Source organism: Ochotona curzoniae, unplaced genomic scaffold (assembly GCF_017591425.1).
Source record: "Ochotona curzoniae isolate NIBS_2020 unplaced genomic scaffold, NIBS_Ocur_1.0 contig_2688, whole genome shotgun sequence".
Lineage (NCBI taxonomy): Eukaryota > Metazoa > Chordata > Mammalia > Lagomorpha > Ochotonidae > Ochotona > Ochotona curzoniae.
In genome coordinates this window covers 8,829,963-8,853,613 of record NW_024465553.1, presented here as the reverse complement: position 1 = coordinate 8,853,613, position 23,651 = coordinate 8,829,963, and the positions used below count along the sequence as shown (strand labels likewise).

At 45.1% G+C, this 23,651-nt stretch overlaps 2 protein-coding genes across 7 annotated transcripts in view; one reads left to right on the top strand and one right to left on the bottom strand.

Moving 5' to 3' along the window:
• ZC3H14 (zinc finger CCCH-type containing 14) overlaps positions 1–23,069 on the top strand; it is a 40,469-nt gene extending 17,400 nt beyond the window's left edge. For 2 of the 4 annotated variants that reach the window (XM_040975194.1, XM_040975193.1), the window contains 8 exons: positions 5,485–5,559; positions 10,677–10,836; positions 11,537–11,769; positions 15,020–15,140; positions 16,899–17,035; positions 17,320–17,408; positions 18,506–18,612; positions 19,058–23,069. In XM_040975194.1, coding sequence (XP_040831128.1) covers positions 5,485–5,559; positions 10,677–10,836; positions 11,537–11,769; positions 15,020–15,140; positions 16,899–17,035; positions 17,320–17,408; positions 18,506–18,612; positions 19,058–19,064 — 929 coding nt within the window. In that variant the 3' untranslated portion in view covers positions 19,065–23,069. Of the gene's footprint in view, positions 1–5,484; positions 5,560–10,676; positions 10,837–11,536; positions 11,812–15,019; positions 15,141–16,898; positions 17,036–17,319; positions 17,409–18,505; positions 18,613–19,057 lie in introns of those variants that run through there. The other 2 variants (XM_040975195.1, XM_040975196.1) reach the window with 2 other exon arrangements.
• EML5 (EMAP like 5) overlaps positions 20,478–23,651 on the bottom strand; it is a 92,136-nt gene continuing 88,962 nt past the window's right edge. For all 3 annotated transcript variants that reach the window (XM_040975191.1, XM_040975192.1, XM_040975189.1), the window contains 3 exons: positions 23,237–23,390; positions 22,609–22,709; positions 20,478–22,400 (listed from right to left, as the gene is read on the bottom strand). In XM_040975191.1, the coding sequence (XP_040831125.1) occupies positions 22,364–22,400; positions 22,609–22,709; positions 23,237–23,390 (292 nt within the window). In that variant the 3' untranslated portion in view covers positions 20,478–22,363. The remainder of the gene's footprint in view (positions 22,401–22,608; positions 22,710–23,236; positions 23,391–23,651) is intronic.

The following is a 23,651-nucleotide window of genomic DNA, read 5'->3' as shown; positions in this document are numbered from 1 at the left end:
CTGAAGGCAGGACTGTATTTCGCACACGTGTACAGGGTCCTAAGGCTTTGGACCATCCTCCACTGCTTTCTCAGGCTGCAAATAGGGAACTGGAAAGTTAGTGGAGCAGCAGGGTACAAACTGGTGCCTATATGGGATCCTGGTGCATGCAAGGCAAGGACTTTAGCCACTAGACTATCGCGCTGCCGCTGCTGCGCCCCCCCACCCCCCACCCCCCACCCCCCGTGGGATTTTTGATTCAGCCCAATCTCAGTTAAAATGCCATATGGAGTTTTTGCAGAAATCAGTAGATTGGTCCTAAAATTGACACTGAAGTTAAAAAGTGGCTCTAAATAGCTGAATTTATTGAAAAAGTATTGCTGGGTTTTATTTCTAGTTTCAAAACTTACTGGGCTGGTACTATGGCATAGTAGGCTAAACTTATGCCTGTGGAGCTGGCATCTCATATGGGCACTGTCTGGTGTCCTGGCTGCTGCACTTCTGATCTGGCTCTGTGCTGATGGCCTGGGAAAGCACAGGAGGATTGCCTAGGTCCTTGGGATTCTGCACCCACATGGCTGGGAGACCTGGAGGAGGCTCCTGGCTCCTGGCTTTGACTCGCCCAGCTTTGGCCCTTGGGACCATTTGGGGAGTGAACCAACAGATGGAAGATCTCCTTCCCTTTCTCTCCATAACTCTAAATTTCAAGTCAAAATGAAATAAATCTTAGGAACAACAACAACAAAGAGACATGGAAGACATCAGTGGAACAGACTTGAGCACCCCAAAAGTAACAATTATGTTGGATTTCATCAAAGGAAAAGTTAAAGGGCAGTATCAGAAAATTCAAAACTCAGAGTGGGAATCATTTAATGTGCTAATAGCAAATCAAGGCTGGCTTCTGTCTCCATGTCTTTGAATTCACATCATATAGTATGTATGTTCAAAAAATTTTTTTAAAATTTACTTGATGGGCCCGGCATGGTGGCGCAAGTGGTTAAGGTCCTTGCCTTGCACGCCCGGGATCCCATATGGGTGCCGGTTCTAATCCCGGCAGCCCAGCTTCCCATCTAGCTCCCTGCCTGTGGCCTGGGAAAGCAGTCAAGGACGGCCCAAAGCTTTGGGACCCTGCACCCGCGCGGGAGACCCGGAAGAGGCTCCTGGCTTCGGATCGGCATAATATTGGCCGTTGTGCTCACTTGGGGAGTGAATCATCGGACGGAAGATCTACCTCTGTCTCTCCTCTCTGTATATCTGCCTTTCCAATACAAAAAATAATAAAAATAAATCTTTAAAAAAAAATTTACTTGAAAGAGTTACATAAAGATACAGAGCTGCTTCAATGGTCAGAGTGGAAGGCTGGGCTGCATTGAAGCCAGGAGCCAGGAGCATTCTCGGTGTTTCCACATGGGTGTGGGTGACAGGGCCCCAAGTACTTGGGTAAGCTCCCCTGCCTGCCCAGGGGCTTTGGCTTGGTGCTGGATAGGAGGTGGAGCAACCGAGACTCAGCGCAGTGACTGTTCAAGAAGCCAGTCACTCAGGTGGCAACCTCACCAACTGCGTGCTAGTGTTGCCCTTGGGAATTTTAGCAGATTTTTTTTTTTTTTGTTAGCGGAAAGACAGATACACAGAGGAGGAGAGGCAGAGAGGAAGATCTTATGTCTGATAGTTCATTCCCCATGTGGCTGCACAGCTGGAGCTCTACCAATCCAAAGCCAGGAGCTCTTCCGGGTCTCCCACGGCAGGTGCAGGGGCCCAAAGCCTTGGGCTGTCCTCAACTGCTTTCCAGGGCTGGATGGGAAGCGGGGCCACCAGGATTAGAACCTTCGCCTATATGGGATCCCGGTGCGTTCAAGGCGAGGACTTTAACCACTACGCTATCGTGCTGGGCCCAGCTTAATGTATTCTTAATGCAACATAATTGTAGCAGAATGTACATTCATAATATATATAATGTATTCTAACAGATTTGTCTGTCTTGGGATCCATCCTCCTTCCTTGCCCTCTTCCTACAAAGGACCTCCAGTGCAGTACTGACATTGCAGGGAGAACTGAAACTGACAGATGCTTAGAAATAGGCTGAGGTCTGAGCGAAGTGTTTTCAGCTCCTGCAGCTGTGTGTTCTCAGTGTTGCTGTGTTGCTCAGTGCGTCCTGTTCCTCTGCATCGCCCGTCATATGAAGTGAATAATAGAAAGTTCTTGCTGTTACATGTTTTCTTTTTAGCCAATCAGAAGCCATGATTACTTTGTTCTGATCATAGGGTTTATTTGGAAAGGAGTTTTAAGTGGGGCTTACAGTGTACGAGGGGCTGCGTACTAGGGCTTCTTAGTTGCAGAGAAGAAAAAGTTGATTTGGCGGTCTCACTATTTTCATTGACTTTTAGCTCTTACTCTGGAAGTGTAGCACTGTTATTTTTTTAAAATATGGGTTTTAAAATATTTAAGTAGTTTGTGATCACTATTTTTACTGTTCATGAAGTAATTTAATGGGCTGGGAAGGAGAAATTACTTTATCAAGGGACAGAGGATTTGTTTTCAATGTCTTGAGGTTTCTCTTACCATCTCTACCAGTTTTCCTCTCACCGGAGCAGGTGATTTAGGTTCTGTAATAAATTCCTCTTGTTTACTAAGTGAGAAAGGTAATATTTCCCATTTTCTAAGGAAAATATCCACTGGTATCAATGAAATTAAAGGAATGAAAGCAGTTTTGAGAGTGGAAGCAAATCTTGTTTATCTCAGCGTTAGTCACAAAATGAAGCAAAAAGCTCGTCTTCAGGGGTCAGAGTGAGTGTCCAGCATCGGCGCCTGAGTGCGACAGCGAGTCGGAAGCTCTCCAAGGTGAAGTTAGTTTTGAATCCCACTGCAGGTCTACTGATGTGAAAAAAACTGTCTTCCCTAGAAGCACTGGGGCCTCTTGGGCCCATCCTGTAGGCTCTTTCTACATATTTTGTAGTCGCTCCTTGTGGAGGCAGCAGGTATTGCTGAGTTGCCCATGTACCTTTAGTAGTAAATTTAGACTCTACCTGATTTAGCTGAGAAGCCTACAGAGTATCAGAATGGCAGCTTTTTTAGTGACATTCTCTAAAATGATGTATTGAGAAGATAAGTGTAGAGGGTTGAAAAAAGACTGTAAATGTGAGGGAAGCCATCTTAGGTATATTTTTGTATACAGTTATTTTTATTATTTTATTATTTTTTTTTTACTTGTTTATTAGTAGTATCATTTTATGATACAGTTCCATAGGCCCTGGGATTTTCCTTACCCCTTCCCAAAGTTCCCTCCACTGAGTTCCCCTATATTGTCACTATAGTATAGTTCTTCATAAACAGTTATATGTCCATTTATTGCGGGCACAATGGTAAAGAGTCCAGCATCCTATTATCAGGATAGTTAACAGTTTCTTTGGGAGTTTATCTTTGATCTAGAGGTAGATGTAAACTGCATTGTATTATCCTCATAGTTGGATATGATAATCTCCATTCACAGTTAGTATACATCCCCTTAAATGAAAAGCCACAATACCAAATCAACAACGGAAAGAATAGAAATTTAGTGCCATGAAATTAAATAACATGCTACTGGATATGATAGTCTTCATTACACAGTTACTGTACATCCCTTTAAATGAAAAGCCACATAACAAAACAGCAGGAAAAAAGAAATGAAAAATGCCATGAAGTTAAATAACATGCTCCTGAGTGACTAATGTGTTGCTGAAGGAATGAAAAATAAGGAACCTTCTTAAAGAAAATGATGCTAATGTATAATCTGAGTCGGTGAAGAATTTAGTCAGAAGAAAGTATTTTGAAGAGATGAAACAAAATAAAAGAAAACCCAAATCCATGAGATACGGTTTGCGCTGATCTTTGGTGAGATATGTCTTCTGTAGACAACAAATGGATGGATTTGGTTTTTTAATCCAGTCTACTAATCTATAACATTCAGAGTTAATATGAATGGGTGGTAATTTGGTCCTGTCATTTTAGCAGTGGTTGTTTGTTGATTTAGTCTTCCGTTGTTATTTTACTGGGATGTTCTTCACATTTGTGTTTGGCTTTGGAGGGTGCTATTCCTTTTCTCTGTCAAGAGAAGCCTTCATTGTATCAGAATGACATCTTTTTATTGGCATTTCTAAGATGATGTGTTGAAGATAAGTGTAGAGAGTTGAAAGAAGACTACCTATGAGGGAAACCATCTTCATAGGCATATTTTTCTGTGCAGTTGTTTTTAGAAAATGTTTATTTGAGGGGCTGGTGTGGCAACTCAACTGGCTAATCTTTACTCTGTTTGCAAGCTTCAGTATCCCAAATGGGCCCTGGTTCGAGTCCCAGCTGCTCCACTTTCCATCCAGCTGCCTGCTTGTGGCCAGGAAAAGCAGTGGATGATGGGCAAAAGCCTTGGAACCCTGTGCCTGAATGGGAGACCTCAAGGAAGCTCCTGGCTTTGTATCTGCTCGCCTTGGGCCATTGCTGCCGTTTGAGGAATGAACCAGTGGGTAGATCACTTTCTACCACCCTGTAAACCTACTTTTCCAACAAAAATAATTGTTACAAATTTATTTATTTGAAAGGTAGATTGAGAAGGAGAGATACCTGTCCACTGGTTCACTCCCCGATGTCTACAGCAGCAGAGCTGGACTGCGCTGAAGCAGGGACGGACTGCACTGCAGTCTCCTGCATAGTTGGCAGGAATGGTGATCTGTTACTTCCCAGGCACAGGAGTGGAGAACTGAACTCAAAGAGGAACACGTGGGATGCTGACTGGTGCTTGCTGTGGGATGCAGATACCCTAGGGGTAGCTTAACCTTGTGTACCGTGGTGCCTCCCCTTGCGTATGAACCCAGTTGGCGTAAGAACCTATGGAACAGGCTGGGAAGTCCTGTAGCTGAGCATGCTTTTTAGACAGTCACAGTGCTCATGCTTTGCTGACAGAAGCCTAGTACAGATTTTCTAAATGTTACATTCCATTGTTTTCCCATCCATCCAAAGCTGTCTTTAGCCAACTCCATGCTCAGATAACTGGAAAGTTCTGTTACTGTTGGCACTCATGCTGTGTTTATGATGCATTTGGCTAGGGCCAGTCTTTGGAGGCCAGCATTGCTGTTCCCTTCTCAAGGCACCTCCCCGTGGCTCTTGCACTTTTTACCCACCCTGACCCTGCAGGCTTATCTCCAGTCACAGGACACTGCTGCCCCACGGAGGGGAACAGGAGGTCTCTGTCTCCATTTGGGTAAAATTGTTGTGGTTTTTGCCTTTGCTCTGCAATTGTTCAATTGTACTGTTAAAGCTTCAAGGTTTTTAAAAATGATTTTCCTTTAAGAATCCAGAATCCAGAATGATTAATCCAGGATTTAAGTATGTTTTGTGTCTGCTGTGTGCCAAGTGCCTTTGACACTAACGTCCAGGGCTCTGGATGCTCACCAGGATGCAGCTCTGCCCCGTTGTCCCAGTGCTGTTGCTGTTTGTGCTTTAAGCTTTAGTGAAATTGTGATATTTATGTTCTAGGAATGCAACACAGGCAGTTGTTGTCCCGCCTGCAGATTGACCCAGTAATGGCAGAAACCCTACACATCAGTCAAGGTTAGTGATTTTGAGTTACTATTTCATTCCTTCTATCTCATGTAATGCATCCGATATCTCTTAGATTCTTCCTTAAGCTTATGTATTTAGATGTATGAAAATATTTCAGGGCCACGATATTAGACCTGCATTTTCTTCATATTATGTTTTTGTTGTTGTTTTGCATTATCCAGAAGCTTCTTCCATGCCATTCCACCTGAGTTCCTGGCACTTACTGGCCACATTCTCTCCTGCTAGGGAAAGCTTGAGTCCCTGCTCATCCATCCCTGTGCAGCTTTGGCCTTTGCCTTGAGCTGATCCGGTGCCTTCCCCTCAGCCTAGCTTGGTGTTTGCTTGAGGATCTTACTGCCAGGCCATGCTCCACATGCAGACACGTAGACTGGGCCCTGCGGCCTGGGGTCATTTGTCTATGCGTTCTCAGTGCTGGCTGTGCCCGGCATGGTCAGTGTCTGCCGATGATGCAGAAACAGGGCAGGACCAGTGGGCACCTGGAATTATCTTTTGCCCTTGTCTGTTTCCTCACTTTGCCCTTAGGGAGGTCTGGTCCCCTAGTACCACTGCCATTTAGCCTTTTGCTGAATCTTCTTCCCTCTCACGACTCCACGGTGACTGAGCTCCATGGCACTCTCTGGTACTCTGTCCTCTCTGGGTTGCTTCTGCGCAGAGGCCAGATCCTGCCCGGTGATGACCACATGGTGTCGTCATACATCTCCTTCTCTCCTGGCCCCTCCCTCTCCATCAAGATGTTTAGCTGTTCTCCATCCTTGTTTTTGCCCTTTCATCTTCCAACATTCCATCCTGCTTTTTGTATAAGAATATTTTGTTTTTCAAGAAGTTGGGCAGCCAAAATCTGTATGTGTTGTATGTTCTGCATTTTTCCTTTAGTTTTCTTATCCATGATGTACATGTAGTTGGAAGCATTAGATAGTTCCATAGGATTTTGAATGATCATGTGATCATGGTCTTCCCTCCTGTCATTTTTTAAAATTTCTGAAAATCATTTGTTTCTGCCTTTTTTTTTTTAATATGCTGCCTTTGTTTCATGCATGCAGTAGTTAAGGCAGGAAAGGGAGAAATTGCTCTGTTTCTTTTCTCTCCAGGTTGTTTCTGTTGTCTTGCGTAAGGGCTGGCCCTCAGATGTTTGGACCTCTTGATGGTCCCCGAGGTGGTGGCATTGTGGGTTCTGAGCTGATGCCTGGGGTCCTCTGGCTTCCCATTGTGGAGATGTCCTGGGGGAGTAATGCTCTTGTTCCTGTCTTTGGGGCCCCTTGAAGTTGTTCCTTTGGGGCCCGCCCCTGGGCCAGTCAGTTTATCCAAGAAAGGCCAGAGTTCTGGGAGCTGTGGGGTGCAGTGCTTCGGGGTGGATCACTCCCACAGGTGGTCAGCCCCATGGTTACCCGGCACCTCCCACCGGCTTGTAGGCCTGCTTTCCAGTCCGCGGAGTCGCCCTGGTCCAGAGACACTGTGTTTACTTGCCCGAGAGTGCAAGCTCTGCTTTCTCCAGGAGAGAATGTGTGAAAGGGGGAAAGGTTAGCCAGAAGGTCCGACTCCTTTCAAGCATACTGAATTAGTATAGTTGGACTATATTGTTAAGGTGTGTTTTGTCAGAGACCTAATGTTTCCTGGCTGGGATTCTGCAGCAGGAACCTTAGGGAGGTCTGACTGCAGTCATGGGCCAGCTTCGGGAGTGAGGCTGAGGAGTAAAGCAAGAGCTTGTGGCGTTGGAGTTGAGGAAGAGCTGCTTCTGAGGGGCGTCCTCCGTGTCTGCTCTGTGGCGCTGCCAGGGAGCCTGTGCCGCGAGTTCCACAGTGTGCTTGCGAATCTTAGATTTTAATTGTTCATTTTGCTGAGTTAATTTCATGACTGTCTGTTTCCCAGTTTGGAAATATGGTGTTTTTTCCTTTTATAGCTAACTATCTTTGTTCAAAAATGCTTGACATTTTCTTGGTTTCAAGAGAGAATAAAATATCCAGGTGCAGTTCCAGCTGGTAGGGAGCCCCGGTCTCTCCCTAGAGGGTGTCCCTCCCTCTGCCATGTCTGGCTTCCCAGTGATTCCAGGTCGCTGATGCTGAAGATGGCAGAGGTGCCAGCTGCTTGCAGACAGCAGAAAGCTCCGGTTTCCTGTGTGCTTTGCTCACTTGGCAATAGGTGGCTTGCGTGGCTGTGTTTCTTGTAGCCATTTATCCTTCAGCCTTCAGCATTTATGCTCTCATTTCTTTCCATTTTCCTTTCAGCACCCCTCCTTGACTGTCCCTTTAAAATGTTAACTTCAACATGGATCCTTCCCTCAGCAGTATTATTATTATTTAAATATCTATTAATTTGGAAAAGTTACAGAGAGAGATCCACCATCTACTGGTTCACTTCCAGCTGGCTGGCCCAGGCTGACAGCAGGAGCTTCTTCAGGTCTCCCTCGTGTGTAGAGGGGACAAACACTTCTGCTTTTCCCACACTTCACAGGGAGCTGGACTCAAGTGCAGCAGCCAGGATTTAAACCTGTGCTTCTGTAGGATCCTGTATCGGCAGGTGGTTTTAATTGCTGTGCCATAGCACTGCCTCCTCGGTATTGTTTTTATTTCATCCACAAAAATCCTCCAGTACACACGCACATGGGTTTCAAAAATTTGTATACAAACTAAATTTATTTGAAAAGCAGAGAGGAAAAGAGAGAAAGCTTTCAGCTGCTTATCGATTTCCCAGATAGCCACAGCAGCCAGGGCTGGTCCTGGCTGTAGACCATTCCATGTACCCCATGCAGGTGGCATGTGAGCTGGTAGAACTGTTTTCTTTCACTCTGCAGGATGGGCTGCAGGGAGTCAGGAAGCCGTAAGGCCCACCTGCGATGGGCAGGTCATCTGTGGGCTGTGCTTGGACTGTGAACAATCAGACACTCATTTCACCTTCAGTTCACTCTTGCTTGTTTTTCTCTTCTTAGGATCAAATTTGAATTTTTTTTTTTTTTTTAAAGATTTATTTTTATTATTTTTTCATTGGAAAGGCGGATATACAGAGAGGAGAGACAGAGAGGAAGATCTTCCGTCCGATGATTCACTCCCCAAGTGAGCGCAACGGGCCGATACTATGCCGATCCGAAGCCAGGAGCCTCTTCCGGGTCTCCCACGCGGGTGCAGGTTCCCAAAGCTTTGGGCTGTCCTCGACTGCTTTCCCAGGCCACAAGCAGGGAGCTGGAAGGGAAGCGGGGCTGCCGGGATTAGAACCGGCGCCCATATGGGATCCCGGGCGTGCAAGGCGAGGACCTTTAACCACTTGCGCCACCGCGCCGGGCCCAAATTTGAATTTTTTAAGGATTTTTTTTAAACATTTATTTTTATTGGAAAGGCAGATTTAGAGAGCAAGTCACAAAGATTTTGCGTCCACTGGTTCACACCTCAGTGGCTTCAATGGCTGGGGCTGAGCCAATCCGGAGCCAGGAGCCAGGAGCTGCTTCTGGGTCTTCCATTTGGACATAGTTCCTGAGGCTTTGGGCCATCCTAGACTGCTTTCCCAGGCCACAGGCAGGGAGCTAGATAGGAAGTGGAGCAGCCAGGACATGAGCTGGCGCCCATCTGGCATGTGCAAGGCGAGGATTTAGCTGCTGAGCCATCGCACTGAGCCCCACAATCTGAATTTTTTTCTTGTACAAGTGAAAGCCCACAAAGGATTGGATCCAAATACTTGTGGCCTCTGCTGTGTCCTAAAGCTGCTGTTTGACTTTCCTGTGTTTCTTGTCTCAGCTGCTTCTGTCTCCCTTTGCTTCTGCCCTGACCAGGGAGGTGGGCATGGTCCCGGGGATGGTGGCAGGAGTTGCCCTGCTTTGGGCAGTGTGGGTGTTTTCTCCCTTTCCCAGGTGTGTTGGACAGAGAATGGGTAACATCTGAACTTGAAGCCTCAGCATCTCTCCTGGTCAACGAAAGCCTCTGGCCAACATCTGGAGGCCCTGCTCCTTTCTGAACAGCTTTTCAGAAATCATGTGGATCTTGTCAATTCCCTGCATAGCAGGTTCTCTCGGTTCCCAACTACTCCAAAGTGTTGAGCAGATTCTTCCCCCTTCAGCTCTCCTTGCCCCTTGCGTGTTGGTGCAGCCCGTGCACGTTCCGCGCCTGGCCACAGTGCTCCGTGCCCCGGGGAGCCCTCTGACTTTCTATCCTCGTTTCCTAGCTGTAAAGCACCTTGTCTTCTTCTCTTCTCCTCTCTCTTTCTTCTCTTTCCCCCATTCTCTTTCTTTCCCCTCCCCCAGGCTTCTTCCTTCTCTTTTCTTGACTCCTCACTTGATATACTCATCCTTGGTAAGCTTTTCCTTGATTCTCCAGCTACAGTAGCTGCTTTTTATTCTCCCGACATCTTATTCACATCCCTTTTGGATCACCTTTTGGGTAAAGCTATTCTGCAATTGTATATGTCTGTTGTTCTTTTTTCTGTTCTTTGTGTACCTAGTACAGTACTGTGAGTTGTCTGGTAAATGTTAGTTCCATAGGTGGACGTGAATGAAGTGCCTGTGAAGTTTAATTCCTGTTATTTCTCTTCGTTTTAAAGGAAGTGCATAAGCGCAGGCAGATTGAGAAAGTCACCACAGTTCCTCTGAGGTGCAGGGCTCAGCCTGTTTTAGAAAGTAGTCGTGTTTAGTTCTACGTAGGCTGAGCCTTAAATGTCTATTTAATGCCCTTTCAAAGTAGTCCTGTATTACAACTAGGTAGAATGTACGCCAGCCAAATTCTCTTTACAACATACTCTGCTGTGTAAGTTGTTCCGTAGAAGACAAATATCCATTGTAGAAAGGTCATTTGGTCCATCAATTCTGTGAGCAATAGGACTCGAGCTTCATGCTTTTAGGGAAGACTGTTGTGTCCTCAGGGTCTCCTGTTCTAGGTTGTTAGGTGCCTTGTCTGAGAACTTTGCTCTGTGGCCAGGAGTAGTCATTAGAAGCATTTGTGCCGTCTCGGACACTGAGATCTTTGTCAAAATGGCTGGAATAGAATTGCAGCCCTATTTCTAAGTAGAATCAGTTGTTTTTCCTTTGTATGAATATATGAAAGATTGACATTCTTCTCACATGTGTGATGTTGGGAATGCAAGGTATATTCAAAAGTAAACATTTGTGGCCAATTTTTTTGGCTCAGATTACTATGACATGGAATCCATGGTCCATGCAGACACAAGATCATTTATTCTGAAGAAGCCCAAGCTGTCTGAGGAAATAGTAGTGGCACCAAACCAAGAGTCGGGGATGAAGACTGCAGATACCCTGCGGGTACTTTCAGGACACCTTATGCAGACACGGTAGATGGTTTCTTTTTCTTATGCAGCTAATTTGTGTGGTTACATAGTTCAGTTAACCATGAGTTCCCAGCTCCCCCCTCCCTCCCCCAACCCCCAGAGTAGAGTGCTTCTATTCATTGAGAAGCTAGGCCAGAAATAGTTAGCTAGATTGCCCTTTTCAACGATTCTGATTCGCATCTTTCCTGCAGACAAATGAAGCCACGTTGTGTGATATATACCCATTCATAAGATTTTTAACTGTATTTATATCCAGGAAATGGATTTCTGAAAGCCAGGTTACTAAAATCAAGAAATCTAGAGTTAGCACATGGGGTTTGGATGATTCTTAAGTGTGGCATAAGAGCAAATGTACAGTTAATAAAATGAGAGTAAATAGCATAGCGTATCAGTGGTACCGTTTTCTTTCCATGGTGGCCCTAGTGAGATCAGATGTACCACTGGGCTTGGGGGGCGGGGGTGGTGGGTGTGTCTACTTGGGATGGAGGGTTGCCAGTGCTGAGGGCCTCGTGCGAAGGAGCCACCACCTCTGTGCCTGAAGCTGACCAGGTCGGGGCTGTGGCTTGTTGTCTTGCATTTGATTTTTCTGAGCTGAGCTAAACGCAAAGCAGGGGAGTGGTCGTTGTGCTGAAGTGTACGTTAGGAAGCGCAGCGTGTCCTGCTTGTTTCCCTAATTCTATGGTATTTTTTATCTGTCTGGCAGAGATCTTGTACAACCAGATAAACCTGCAAGTCCCAAGTTTATAGTGACGCTGGATGGTGTCCCCAGCCCCCCAGGATACATGTCAGATCAAGAGGAGGACATGTGCTTTGAAGGAGTGAAACCCGTAAACCCAGCTGCAGCCTCACGTCAGGGACTCAGAGGTCTCCTGCAGCCGCAGCAGTTGCAGTTGCTCAGCAGGCAGCTTGAGGACCCAGATGGTAGCTTTGCCAACGGTGTGTGAGAGCTCAGAGGTGCCCTTCGCAGGGTGCGGTGGCTGGGGAGAGCATCTCTGTCTTGTTTCTCTACCGTGAATGGAGCCTGAGTGATGCGAGGCCTTGCTCTGATGAGTAACGCCTGTTTTTCATTTTGCAGACAGAACTACTGGGCAACTTTAGGATCTTCCTCCCGCGTGCTTTGTAGGTGGGCTGTGTGGAAATCGGCCACGAAAGCTAAAAATGCCTCCTCTTCACTGTTGTTCTTGCTACTGTGTCTGCCTTGCTTGTGTTCTTTAGAAACTATTCCCTTACCTCCCTCTTCTACAGGCAGTTCTTCTATAGTTAACAGGGAGAAATTAGTGATTTTGTTTTATTCAGGCAAGTGAGAGAGAACGCCCCCTGTTGATTGGCAACCTCCCACTGAGGCAGGCTGCAGTTGCGAGCCAGGGACTCGGTCCAGCTCTCCTGTGCGGATGGCAGGAGCTGATGACCTGTGACCTGTGCCCCAGGGTGAGCTTTCCCAGGAAGCTGGAGCTCTGACACGGAATGTGGGCATCGCCACTGCCGGGTTTACCGAAGTGCTCACCTCAGCTGTGGGGTTTCATGGTGGAGAGCAGTATGTGGCAGGACTCGGGTGTGCTCAGTGCATCCTTGCTGCTCCACGGGTGTCCGTGACCACTGCGGCCAGCAGCACTGGCTGCTCTTGTGTGATGGAGGATGGCCAGCTTGCACCTTGTGGTCTGCTGACACACCTGTTAACAGTACCTCTTGAGTAGCAGGAGAGACTTCCTGGATCTTTTTGTTTTCCTAAGGATTTATTCTTTTCAAGAGAGAGAGAGACAGAGATCTATCCTCTAGTTTTCTCCCTGGATAGCCGCAGCAGCTAACACGGGCAGGGTCCAAGCCAGGAGCTCTCCCAGGTTAGTGCTGCCTTGGACTGCTTTCTCCAGGCCATTAGCACAGGAGCTGTGTTAGAAGTAGAGCAGCTGGGACCCGGACCAGCGCCTGCGTGGGATGCCAGCATTGCATGGGACAGCTTCACCTGCGTCCAGAATTAGAGGGGCTTAAAAATGAACAGATTCAAAGGAAAAAAATAAAGTGGATTTTGAAATTTTTTCCAAGTAATCTGTATTAAATAATTTAGTTATTAAAAGCATAATAACCCATAGGGGGATCAAGAGTCAGCGAAGCAGCAGCACTGTAAGCTTTGTAATCTTTGCTGCTGGAAAAAATTAGTGTAGGGAGTTGAAAACCTGATCTGTCAACTGGACCAGTTTCAAAATTGCCAATGAAGTAAAAACTGCAGTTGACTTATTTTGCCTAAAACAGGAGAACTTTTTTTTTTTTTTTTTTTGTGCTACTCTTGGGTTTTCAGTGTGGTGAAATCTGGTCTCTTAAGCTATAACTTACAGAAGTGCAGATATCCATGTTAGATGTCATTGGCATCTAAGCAGCTACAGTGACATTGTAAGTGACCTGTTGGTCAAAAGTCGTTTCTTGATTGCACACAGCTGGGGCTTGGGGCCATGGTGGGGCCATGGTGGGGCCAGCTGGGCAGTGGTGAGCCAGGGACGGGGCTGCGGAGGGACAGGGGAGCAGGACTTGCTGGGAGAGGGAACCTTGCAGCAGGGAGAACTGAGTGAGGTGGGCACTGTCCTTTCCCCTTTCCCCTTCGGTGTCCAGGTGGGAACTTGCGATTACATTTTGTTTGTTTTCTGTTTCAAGGGTGCTAGGCCAAGCTACCAAGAGCAACCTGTGTGTGAAGCCATAGCTTCTGGCCATCCTTACATCATTGCATTAGCACAGATCTTTAGCTTTTAATAAAAAGAATTATTTCTTGAAACTTAAATAGGAAATGTTTGAATATAATATCAAGTCAGTGCCATTTGGGGAAAAGCAGAGTTGTGACCCTTGTGCACACGACTTAACATTTCAGTCAGAAAGTTGGAGTTGCCGGTGAAGCTTCTCTAGTGTTGCCTTTGCGTTTCTAGCTGCCTTATACCATGTATTCCTGCCATGTTGCTCGCCACCAGTGAGTAATTTCCCCTCTGTAATGAGAAGGTGTACACTATTGTCTACTCTCTGTGGCCCAGGAGGGTAAGATAAAACACAAGGTCCTCGTTCCCACCCCATCAGGACTTTGTTTAGAACCAAGAATATCAGCAGTGCATTTAAGTCCTAGAGCTCAAATACATTTGATGATGCTTCTGTCTGGGCTGCAGGACTGCACTGGTATGCTGGGTCTCTTGTAGTAAGGACAGAAGTGAGGTCACTGGAGAGCAAGTTGGTTGCTTATTTATTCAATTTTCCATTTAATCATCAGCCTGGAGGACATCGTGAGGAAACTGAAGTTCAGAGACTTTAGCTAACACTTGCCCCTAGTATCTAGCTAAGCTGTCAAGTGGTGGGCCATGTTTGAACTTGAACCTGACCAGTGGCAGGGGGACTGGAGGGATTAGGTGATACTTTGAGAAACACAAAGTGAACTGTAACAAAACACTACTAATCTCATGATACTGTGTGTGTTTCTTGTGTTTCCCTAGAATGTCCAGGTTAGAATGTGGCAGATGTGGCCTGTGGCTGTGGCATGTGTGATTTTGAATCCAGTGTGCTAGATTTGAAATAGCTGCCTGCATTTGAGGCATGCAGAAAGGAAGGCTTTTGGCTTACGGGACACAAGTGCTACCGTGCTGTCAGTAGCTGACGCTGTCATTGGACATGTGAAAAGTGGATAGTGGCTGCCCTGCCTGTCCCTGTGTGCTCATTAGCAAGTCTTGTTGCAGCCCACCTGTCCAGCCCCACTGGCAGCGTTAGGGAATGGCATCCTGATCTGTTTTAGACAAAACGGTTTTCCTCTCTGTAGATGTGAGCTTAGCACTGGACTGACAACTCCAGTGAGTGGGAACGCTTCTTACTGGGAGGAGTGGTCTTTTACATTTCCTTATATTTACAGTTTCTATTTAATTACATTCGTTTCCTGCTGCCATCCTTCCTTCTCTTTCATATTTACTTTGGTTCTGAACTAACACGGAGAACTAGAGATTTCAGTGAAAACTTTGACCCTGTTGGTAGAATCAAAGCTCACTTGGGTTTTCACATTGAGAATTGTAGGCTCTGATCTGTTGTAGGGTTTTGTTACCAATGCTTGTCCGATTATTTGGGGTGACATGTTCTGAAAGACGGTAGATGTTGGGATGGGGTTTGAGGGAGTAAGGTGAAGGGGCAGAGGTGACTAGAACTAATGAGAGGCTTTCGTTCCTCCCCGCAGCTGAGATGAGTGAACTGAGTGGTGCACAAAAGCCAGAGAAGCTCTTGGAGCGCTGCAAGTACTGGCCAGCTTGTAAGAATGGAGAGGAGTGTGCGTACCACCACCCTGTGTCACCCTGCAAGTGAGTTGCAGCGCACGGCGCCCCCTGTGCCCTTTTCTCGGTTCCTCGTGGGGCTGCTGTTTGCGTTGCTGTGGACTAAGTTGAGTTGCAGAACTGAATGTGTTGGCACTGCCTAGGGCTCCCAGAGCAGCATGCGTTTGTGTGTGCTCGGGACTAGAAGCTATCTGGGCTTCCCTGAGGATGTTGTGCATTGGACAGGTAGTATGCTCTGTGTTCTGACACAGATACAGATTTTGAGGTGTTGTGGAAAGTTGTGGGTAATTAAAAAAAATCAGTTAAAATTTTATTTTTTAAAGGTAGTTTACAGAGGAGACATAAGAGGTGTTTATCTGCTGGTTTCTTACGCACAAATGGCTGCACTGCCCGGAGCTTGGCTGGTCTGAAGCCAGTAGCTTCTTCCGGGACGCCCACATGGACCATCCTCTGCTGTTTTCCCAGACACATTAGTAGCGAGTTGGATCAGAAGTGGAGCAACTAGGATGCAAACTGGCACCCATACTGGGATACTGGTTTTGCAGACAGTGGCTCTACCTACTGTGTCACAGTACAGGCTCCAAATATTTTACATTTGTGTTCAATTTGTTCTTTTTGGGTGACTGACTACAGTTGCTTTGTGAGATGGCTTTTAGGATGTACATTTTGTCTTATGAATGGAATTGCTTCATGTTTAAACTTTGTGGAATTAATAGTTTTTATGACTTTAAAAAGTTTACAGAAAATGGAAAAGATAAGCTTACTTTGATGTGAAAGTTAAACTGCATATGAGGAGCCCTCAAACTGTTCACAAAATATCTACATGTCCGTTGTTGGTGAGGCACGTGTGCTGGTTCACTGCCCAGGGTGCGCGGCAGCTGGGGATGAGCCAGCCACAGTGCCAGCTGAGTCTCTCTTGGGGGCGCGGGGCCTCGCGTCCTTGAGCCGTTGTCTGTGTTTTCCCGGGCACATTTTCAGGGAGCCAGGCTTCAACCAGCACTCTGCTAAGACAACCGCGACACCATGCCTACCCTTGCAGTATTTTTTATTTCCATTGTTGAACACTTTTTTTTAAGGATTTTGAAAGAACCATGGAGAGAGGAGGGATAGAGAATAATATTCCATCTCCTGGCTCACTCCCAAAAGACTGTAGTGGCCGAAGCTGGGAGCTTCTTTGGGGTCTCCCACATGTGTGCAACGCCCAAACCCTAGGGCTGCTCTTGGCTGCTTTCCCCTGATCATTGTTAGGAAACTGGTTTGGAAGTACAGCTGGGACATGAACCACATCGGACTCCAGTACCGACTGAAGTACTCCACGTAAGACGACATTGGATGAGTCTTTTAATATTTATCCTCCCCGGTGACCACACCAGCCCGGTCTGGACTAAGCTGAAGCCGGGAACTCCAAACTGGCCCCTTGTCATGGGCAGCATGTCCAGTCCTTGTACCATCCACCAGCAGTGTGTATGTGGGCCTCTGGTTGAGTCTTTTAGCACATGCCTTGCTTTCCGTCCTTACTATAAAACTTATAATAAAATGCAAATATTTGGACCTTGAGTACGGAGTAAGCGGGTTATCCTTGTGACAGAAAGCTTTTATGGTGATTGTGGTGACAGCTTTTAGCACAAGGCTGTGTCCTAATTTGATATCTGACCTGATTTACAAATGGAACCTTTTATTTTGGGATCTCTCAAAAACAATGAAGGGGGTATGAAGAGCTTCTCTACAACATACTAACACTGCCTCGAGGAAAGTAAACATGAATGTGCTTTTTTTGTTTCATAGAGCCTTCCCCAATTGTAAATTTGCTGAGAAGTGTTTGTTTATTCATCCAAATTGTAAATACGATGCAAAGTGTACTAAACCAGATTGTCCCTTCACTCATATGAGTAGAAGAATTCCAGTACTGTCCCCAAAACCAGGTGAGTGGCTTTGTGTGTTTGTACCTCATTAAGGTTAAAAAGAAAATATTTTCTAACTGTAAATAGAAGACAACAAAAATGTTGGAAGCAATTTTGATAGGCATGGTTTAAACAGTCTTTAGAGCAAATGTGTCCTGTTGTTCTGAAGAGTGCTTATTGACTAGTGAATATGGAAAACTCACCATCCTAATTTAAAAATGGTTTTTATCTTATAAATACGTCAAGATTTTGTGAGACAAGATTTGTTCATTCTTCATTCTTTTATTTTTTTTTTTTTTGTTCAGTTACAACACCAGGAATACCTTCTAGTGGTCAGCTCTGCCGTTACTTTCCAGCTTGTAAAAAAATGGAATGTCCCTTCTATCATCCAAAAGTAAGAACTTTTATTTGCCTGAAAATTGTAACTTCTTAGTGTTATGTGAGGTCATTAGTAAGTTGAATATCTTGTTTTCCTGTTACACCCTCTTTCCAAAGTGATGTCTTAGTTGTTGCTAAGGCCCCGTCGTGTGCCTACGCGCTCCTGGTCTGCTGCTTAGACTACATTGTCTAGAATACCTTTGTGTTGGTGGCCTAAACTCAGGGGAGGTAGTGACAGCTTGGTCACATTTTTCCTTTTTTGTGCCTCTGACCCATATGTACCTTGTGTCAGAATCATGGAGAGCAGTCCAGTAGTTCTGCTCAGTACCAGCCAGGGAGCAGGGTGCAGCCCACAGCCAGGGAGGGGCCTTCGCCTCTCCCGCTTAACTGAGGGATATTGCAGGAAGTGGAGAAATTTGCATTGTATGCAGTTCTCTGGGATTTAAAAAAATACATGTATCGGGCCTGGTGTGGTGGCATAGCAGTTAAAGTCCTCGCTTTGAACATCCAGGATCCCATATGGGCACCAGTTCTAATCCCAGCAGCCCTGCTTCCAACTTCCTGCTTGCTGTGGCCTGGGAAAGCAGTTGAGGACGGCACAAAGCCTTGGGACCCTGTGCCTGAGTGGGATATCTGGAAGAGCTCTGGCTGATGCAGCAGCTTGGGGAGTGAATCATCAGATGGAAGATCTTTCTCTCCCCACTTCTGTCTCTATATTTGACTTTGCAATAAATAAACATATATTTGAAAGAAGGGATACAGATCTTCCATCCATTGGTACATTCTCCAAGTGTCTGTGGTGGCTGGGACTGAGCCACGCCTAAGGCAGAAGCTAGGAGTTCTTCCAGGTCTCCAAGCATTTGGGTGATCCCCTGCTGCCTTCCCAGGCACATCAGACTGGAGCAGTGGCAGATGTGTGGAGCAGCTGGGACCTGTGGCCACGTAATTGCTGTATCAGTGCCAGACCTTCTCCCAGAATTCTTGCATGCTGGATTGTTTGGTTAGGAATTTGTGTGCCGAGGAAGGTCACTCGTCAAGGCATCCCTGCATTTACCCTGTGGTGGTGGTTGGGATGGCGCAACTTGCCTGTGGCTCACACACTGCGCTCTTCAGCATTGCAGGTTTAACACTCAGTGTACAAGACCGGACTGCACATTCTACCACCCCACCATTACTGTACCACCACGACATGCCTTGAAATGGATTCGGCCTCAAACTAGGTAAAGATGGACATTTTTATCAGATACTTGTTTTAAATATGTAATTTGCAATTTGCTTATAAGCGTACAAATGTGGAGGAACCGGAGGTTTCTTTAGCAAAATAATTTTCTATGGGCTCACATTTTATCCAGTGATTTTTAAACTTTAATGATCCTCTTCAGATCAGATTTTAATATTTGTGTCTGTATAGCCATAATGAAAGCCAGCAGGCTTTACATATTCATATACTGTTTATTAATCCCACATATTTTATTAGTTTTAAAGCATTTAAAGGAAGGTTGAGTGTTTTAGTGTAGCCTATAAAATCGTTTCTTTGTGCTTTATAGCATAACTTAGTTTCTTTTTAAGAAGTCATTTGATAATCTAATGTTCTCAAGATTTTAGGTGAGGTACTTGATATCGTGGGGATATAAAGCAATTAATTAAACGTGTGTTTTTGTTCAGCGAGTGACCCAGTCCTGCCTGGCAGAAGACTGTGCAGTTTCCATCTCCTGCTGAGACGCTGCAGAACTTGGTCAGACCTTTGAAACGTGGACTATACTGCTTTCCTAATAGGAGTTTATTGACTACTTGAAGTGTCTAATTTTTCAAATTTGTGAGCTTATTAAGTGGTTTTAACATTTGGTGTTTTGTTTTTTTGGTTTGCTGTCTTTATGAAGAAAAGCCAGTTTAAGGAAAAGCTAAAATTCTATTAAAACATTTCAGGCATGTTTGTATGCTGCTGTCTTAAGTATCAGCATTTAAAATGTGCTCTTATTGTCAGCAATGTTCTACAAGGGTCCACCATTGCTGTGTGTACAGAGTAGCGAGAATACTGGAAAGTAGTCATTTAAAAATTAATTGCTGCTTTCACTTTTTCCAAAGATGACAATGTTCATAGCCCCCCTTGGGAGTAAGTCACGGGCATTCTGTGCTGCTTTGAGTGAGTGCCACTTTGGTAAAACGGTTCCTAAGTCTCCTGATCCTCTGAAAAAGATGAGCGAGATGGGCATACAGGGTGGAAACGGTTGAAATGACAAGTGCAAAAATATGAACAATTCCTTAAAATGTTTTACTGTTAACATACTTTTAAAATAAAATTTGGGGAGAACTACATTATCACAAAGTCATACAAAATTTGTACAAGTATATACATAAGATATCAAACTCACAATATTATAAATAATTTCCACATTCTGAAAAATTTCTCAGAACGCTGCAGAAAATATAGGTATTACTGAAGATAACTTTGGATATCTAAAAATTAGATTTAAATACTACATTTTAAATGTCAGAACTATACACTTACAGAGTAGATGGGTAAACCAAAAAAATCAAACTTTTGGCCTTATTATAAGTTTTGTGTATCTGATTTCTAAAATTGTTAAGGCAAGAAGTGTCAAATGCTTTAGAATTAACAAATCGATCACCAATTTCAAAGACTTGCTGTATCAGTGTTTTTTAAAATCAAAGGTTAAGTGGTTAGAAAAAAGACATTTTCAGGACCAAATTAAATAAACTTCTCTAAGAAGAAAACGCTGCTTGACTAAGTCCTATCCTGATGGATACTAAACCCACACATTTCCAAGTCCATCCAGTGGAGTTCTAGAGCCAGCAGCTGTCTCCCGTGTGTCCGTTGCGTTTCCATTGGAAAGAGAAAGCATTAACCAGTCATGAAACCGATCAGGAAGTTAAAGTTTGTTGTGTTGAATCACAAATAAAGACAACACTAAAAAAGCGAACGCAGCACAAAGGGCGTAAAGCTGTGGTGTTAGGCTCGAGTGCAACGCTCATTCCACTGCATTCCGAAAGCTGCTTCTGTGGAATTTAAGGCATTGATTCCCTCATTGTTACCTAAGATGCTTCATGTCTGCAGAAGAAATGGCCTTTTTAAAAGTTTCTGGAAGTAGACCTTATAAATGCTGTCTCATTATATTCTCATAGTTCTGAAGAACAGAAATACGAAATAAGGACTTCAATGGTATATTATAGCATATGAAAATCAGATTTTTCCTGCTAGCAGACACCGTCCAGAAACACACTGAAGAGTTGTGTTCTTAGTTCTGATGGTTATGGGCTAAAACCATTGCCTGGATAACTTTTCTAAAATGAACCATCATGAACAAGGGAGGGAATGACTGGTTGGGCACAAAGTGCACTGTGTGCATGTGTACAAATAAAAGGGGCCCGAAGTCTCAGGTTACAAATTCAGGGTCTTTTATACTACACACAAAAATAATTCTCTGGGTTAAAAAAATATACACGTAGGGGTAATTCTTTGTGGCCTGTCAGGTTTTGCATCTCCCTTGTGAAGTGACCAGAGCAGGCTGTGGAGCTGGCAGTGACTAAGGCGCATTGTCAGATTGACCTCTCGGAAGGAGGCACTGCCCTGGGCCTTTCTCCTACACAGTCGCTGGCCTACGCTCCTAGCTCTTACCTGCACTGAAATGGAATGTCTCTGAAGTCTAAAGTTTACAGAAAACCCAGAGGGCAACTTTAAAATTGCAAGAGGCTAAAACTTGCTAGTATTTTACTTTTCATGGGGAGACGTCTCATGTTGCTTGACCCCTTCGTCACACTTTCAGTCACTGGTTAAGCTTTCTGTGGCATTCTCTGGTTTTGTATGCACAAACTCTTTATGTGAAGATTCTGAACAGGTTCTCCAATATGTGACAAGATGTCAAACCAGACCAAGATTCCAGAAACCTGAGGGGATTTATTGTGCAAAAATAATTAACATCAGAAAATAAAAATTCATAGGACCAATAGAGCATATTCAGTTTCCTCACACTTAGAAAAATATATCTGCAGGGAGCAGTCTAGGTCCTTTCAGTCCTCGGGAAGCTGGCGGGAGGCTTCTGCCTGCCCAGAGCGCTCCTTGGGCAGCATTTCCTGTGCGAAGGGTGCAGGTGCCCTGGAACCATTCGGGTGGGAAACCACCCACTGGGTGGCAACATTTAAATAAATTCTCCCAATAGAAAACTATAATATTTGATTTCAAGAGTTATTGTGTAATTAAGCAGGTATGAATTTAATGTTTTTACATGCTAACATTTATATCTTTAAATATAGAATATTTTCCAGTAATTACTATCTAAAACCCTTTAAAAACTGTACACCATTGGATATTATTAATTCATTCTACTACTTTCCCACTGATGACAACCACAGTCATGTTTTAACTTTTGGGCTAAAGAGATGACCTCTGAACAAAGATTAACAACTAAGAACAAAGCAAGCAGACAGCACCGGAGTCAGACTTCGCTGTTTCGGATCTGCCTGCATTCAAAACTGCAGTGAGCGTGTCCTTCACCTACAGGACTTCCTGTGCTCCGGACACTGTGTGTCTGCTGTTTGCTTTCTAGAAGCTGCTCCTGGAGGGTGATGGTGGCTTTCCCTTCCCTCATGGAAACGCAAGGGTTAGGCTAGCTCGTTCAGCAGCGAGCCTTAGAAACAAAATACAAAGGGTAACATGGGGAAAATTATCCGAGGGTTTTTTTTTTTTTTTTTTTTTTGAGGAGTGTTGTGCCCTTAATAGTTTGCACATTCCTCAATAAAGGGGGAGGGCAGGTTTGCATCAAGTACACTGTCCTTTGCAGCGTATTACCTGGCAATGCGCAGTTACCAGTGCACGCAGCACACCCTGAACTCGGATGCTTCTCACGGCTGCAGTCGGGTTAGCACCACTTGGTCGTGCGGGTTTTGGTTTTGGGTGTTTAAGTCTGATCTCGGTGGTGTCACTGCACTTGCTCATCTCGGCATCCAGATCCCTCAGTGACTGGCATGTACGCACTTCCAGACAAACACACTGTAACCAGAGTGAGAACAGTGCAGGTTGCTTTAACACTTCGACATTTACACCGTTTTTCAGTTGAGCTTTCAAGTTCTACCTGTAATATTTTCCCTGTTCACTCCTTTTAGTCTGTGTAAGCAGATGACTCCAAGGAGCTGTGGGTTGTGCTACCTTGTGAATTAGTACAAGTCTGCTCCACTTCTCGGGCTGCGACACCACTCACCTGCAGTCCTCACCTCCAGCACTGACCACATGTCGGTCCCCACTGGTAAACCGAATATTTGTCACATGGGGTGAATGTCCCAAGAATCGTTTGTGCTTTGCCTAAATAGGGAAAAAAGAAAGAAGAACAAAGCTTGGCGTAACTGATGTATGCTCAACCCAAAGGTTTCCATTAGGAACCCTCATTCTATCCCGAGAGCCCTAGCGAGCCCTGGGGGTCAGGAACCCCCTGAGAGCCCTGGGGGGTCAGGAACCCTTACTCTGTCCCCAGAACCCTGCAGAGCGTGGGAGTTAGGACCACAGCCAGCAGAGGGCGCTTCAGAGTTAGTAGTGGACTGGAAATTTGAACAGTGGGTGGTGAGATGTCTCCAGATAGCTGAATTTTTTTTTCCTCCTGAGGAGAAATACTTGAAATGTGGTGACTGTAGGTTTAGTGAAAAGCCAATTTCAGCTTTGCTGGAACAGTTTTCTTAAATGGGATTGTGGGAAGGAAGAGGTTTGTTCAGTGGCCTTTGATTTGGGTTAGGAGTTGCAATGGAAATTTTAGAATTGTCAATATTTTCAAGTTCTGTGGGGGAAAGAACTCATCTAAATTGGGAATAAAGGGATACAACAAAACAAAAACTTACAAACTTTTCTGGACATGGGAAGTCAAATAACTTGACCATGCCGAAGTCATCCCCTGTTACAAGGCTGATTCCGGAATGCGACACACAGGCACAGGTGACGTCCGCCTTCTCGGTGTGTCTGGGCCAGATTCCCATCACTTCATCACCCAAGGTACTGCAGGGGAGGAGCAAGAGGAAGTCCACAGGAGCACGCAAAAGCAGGTGCGCGATAAGGAGTCCTTGCAAATTCATCTCTCAATACCGATCTGTGTTACCCAGCAAGTAAGTTATAAGGCAAGTTAGAGACTACTTGAATTTAGACTTATGTTCAGAATGAAATTTTATAATTTGGGCTCCACACAATGGCTCAACTGGCTGATCCTCCACTTGGAAAGCACCAGAATTGCTTATGGGCTGTGCTTCATGTCCTGGCTGC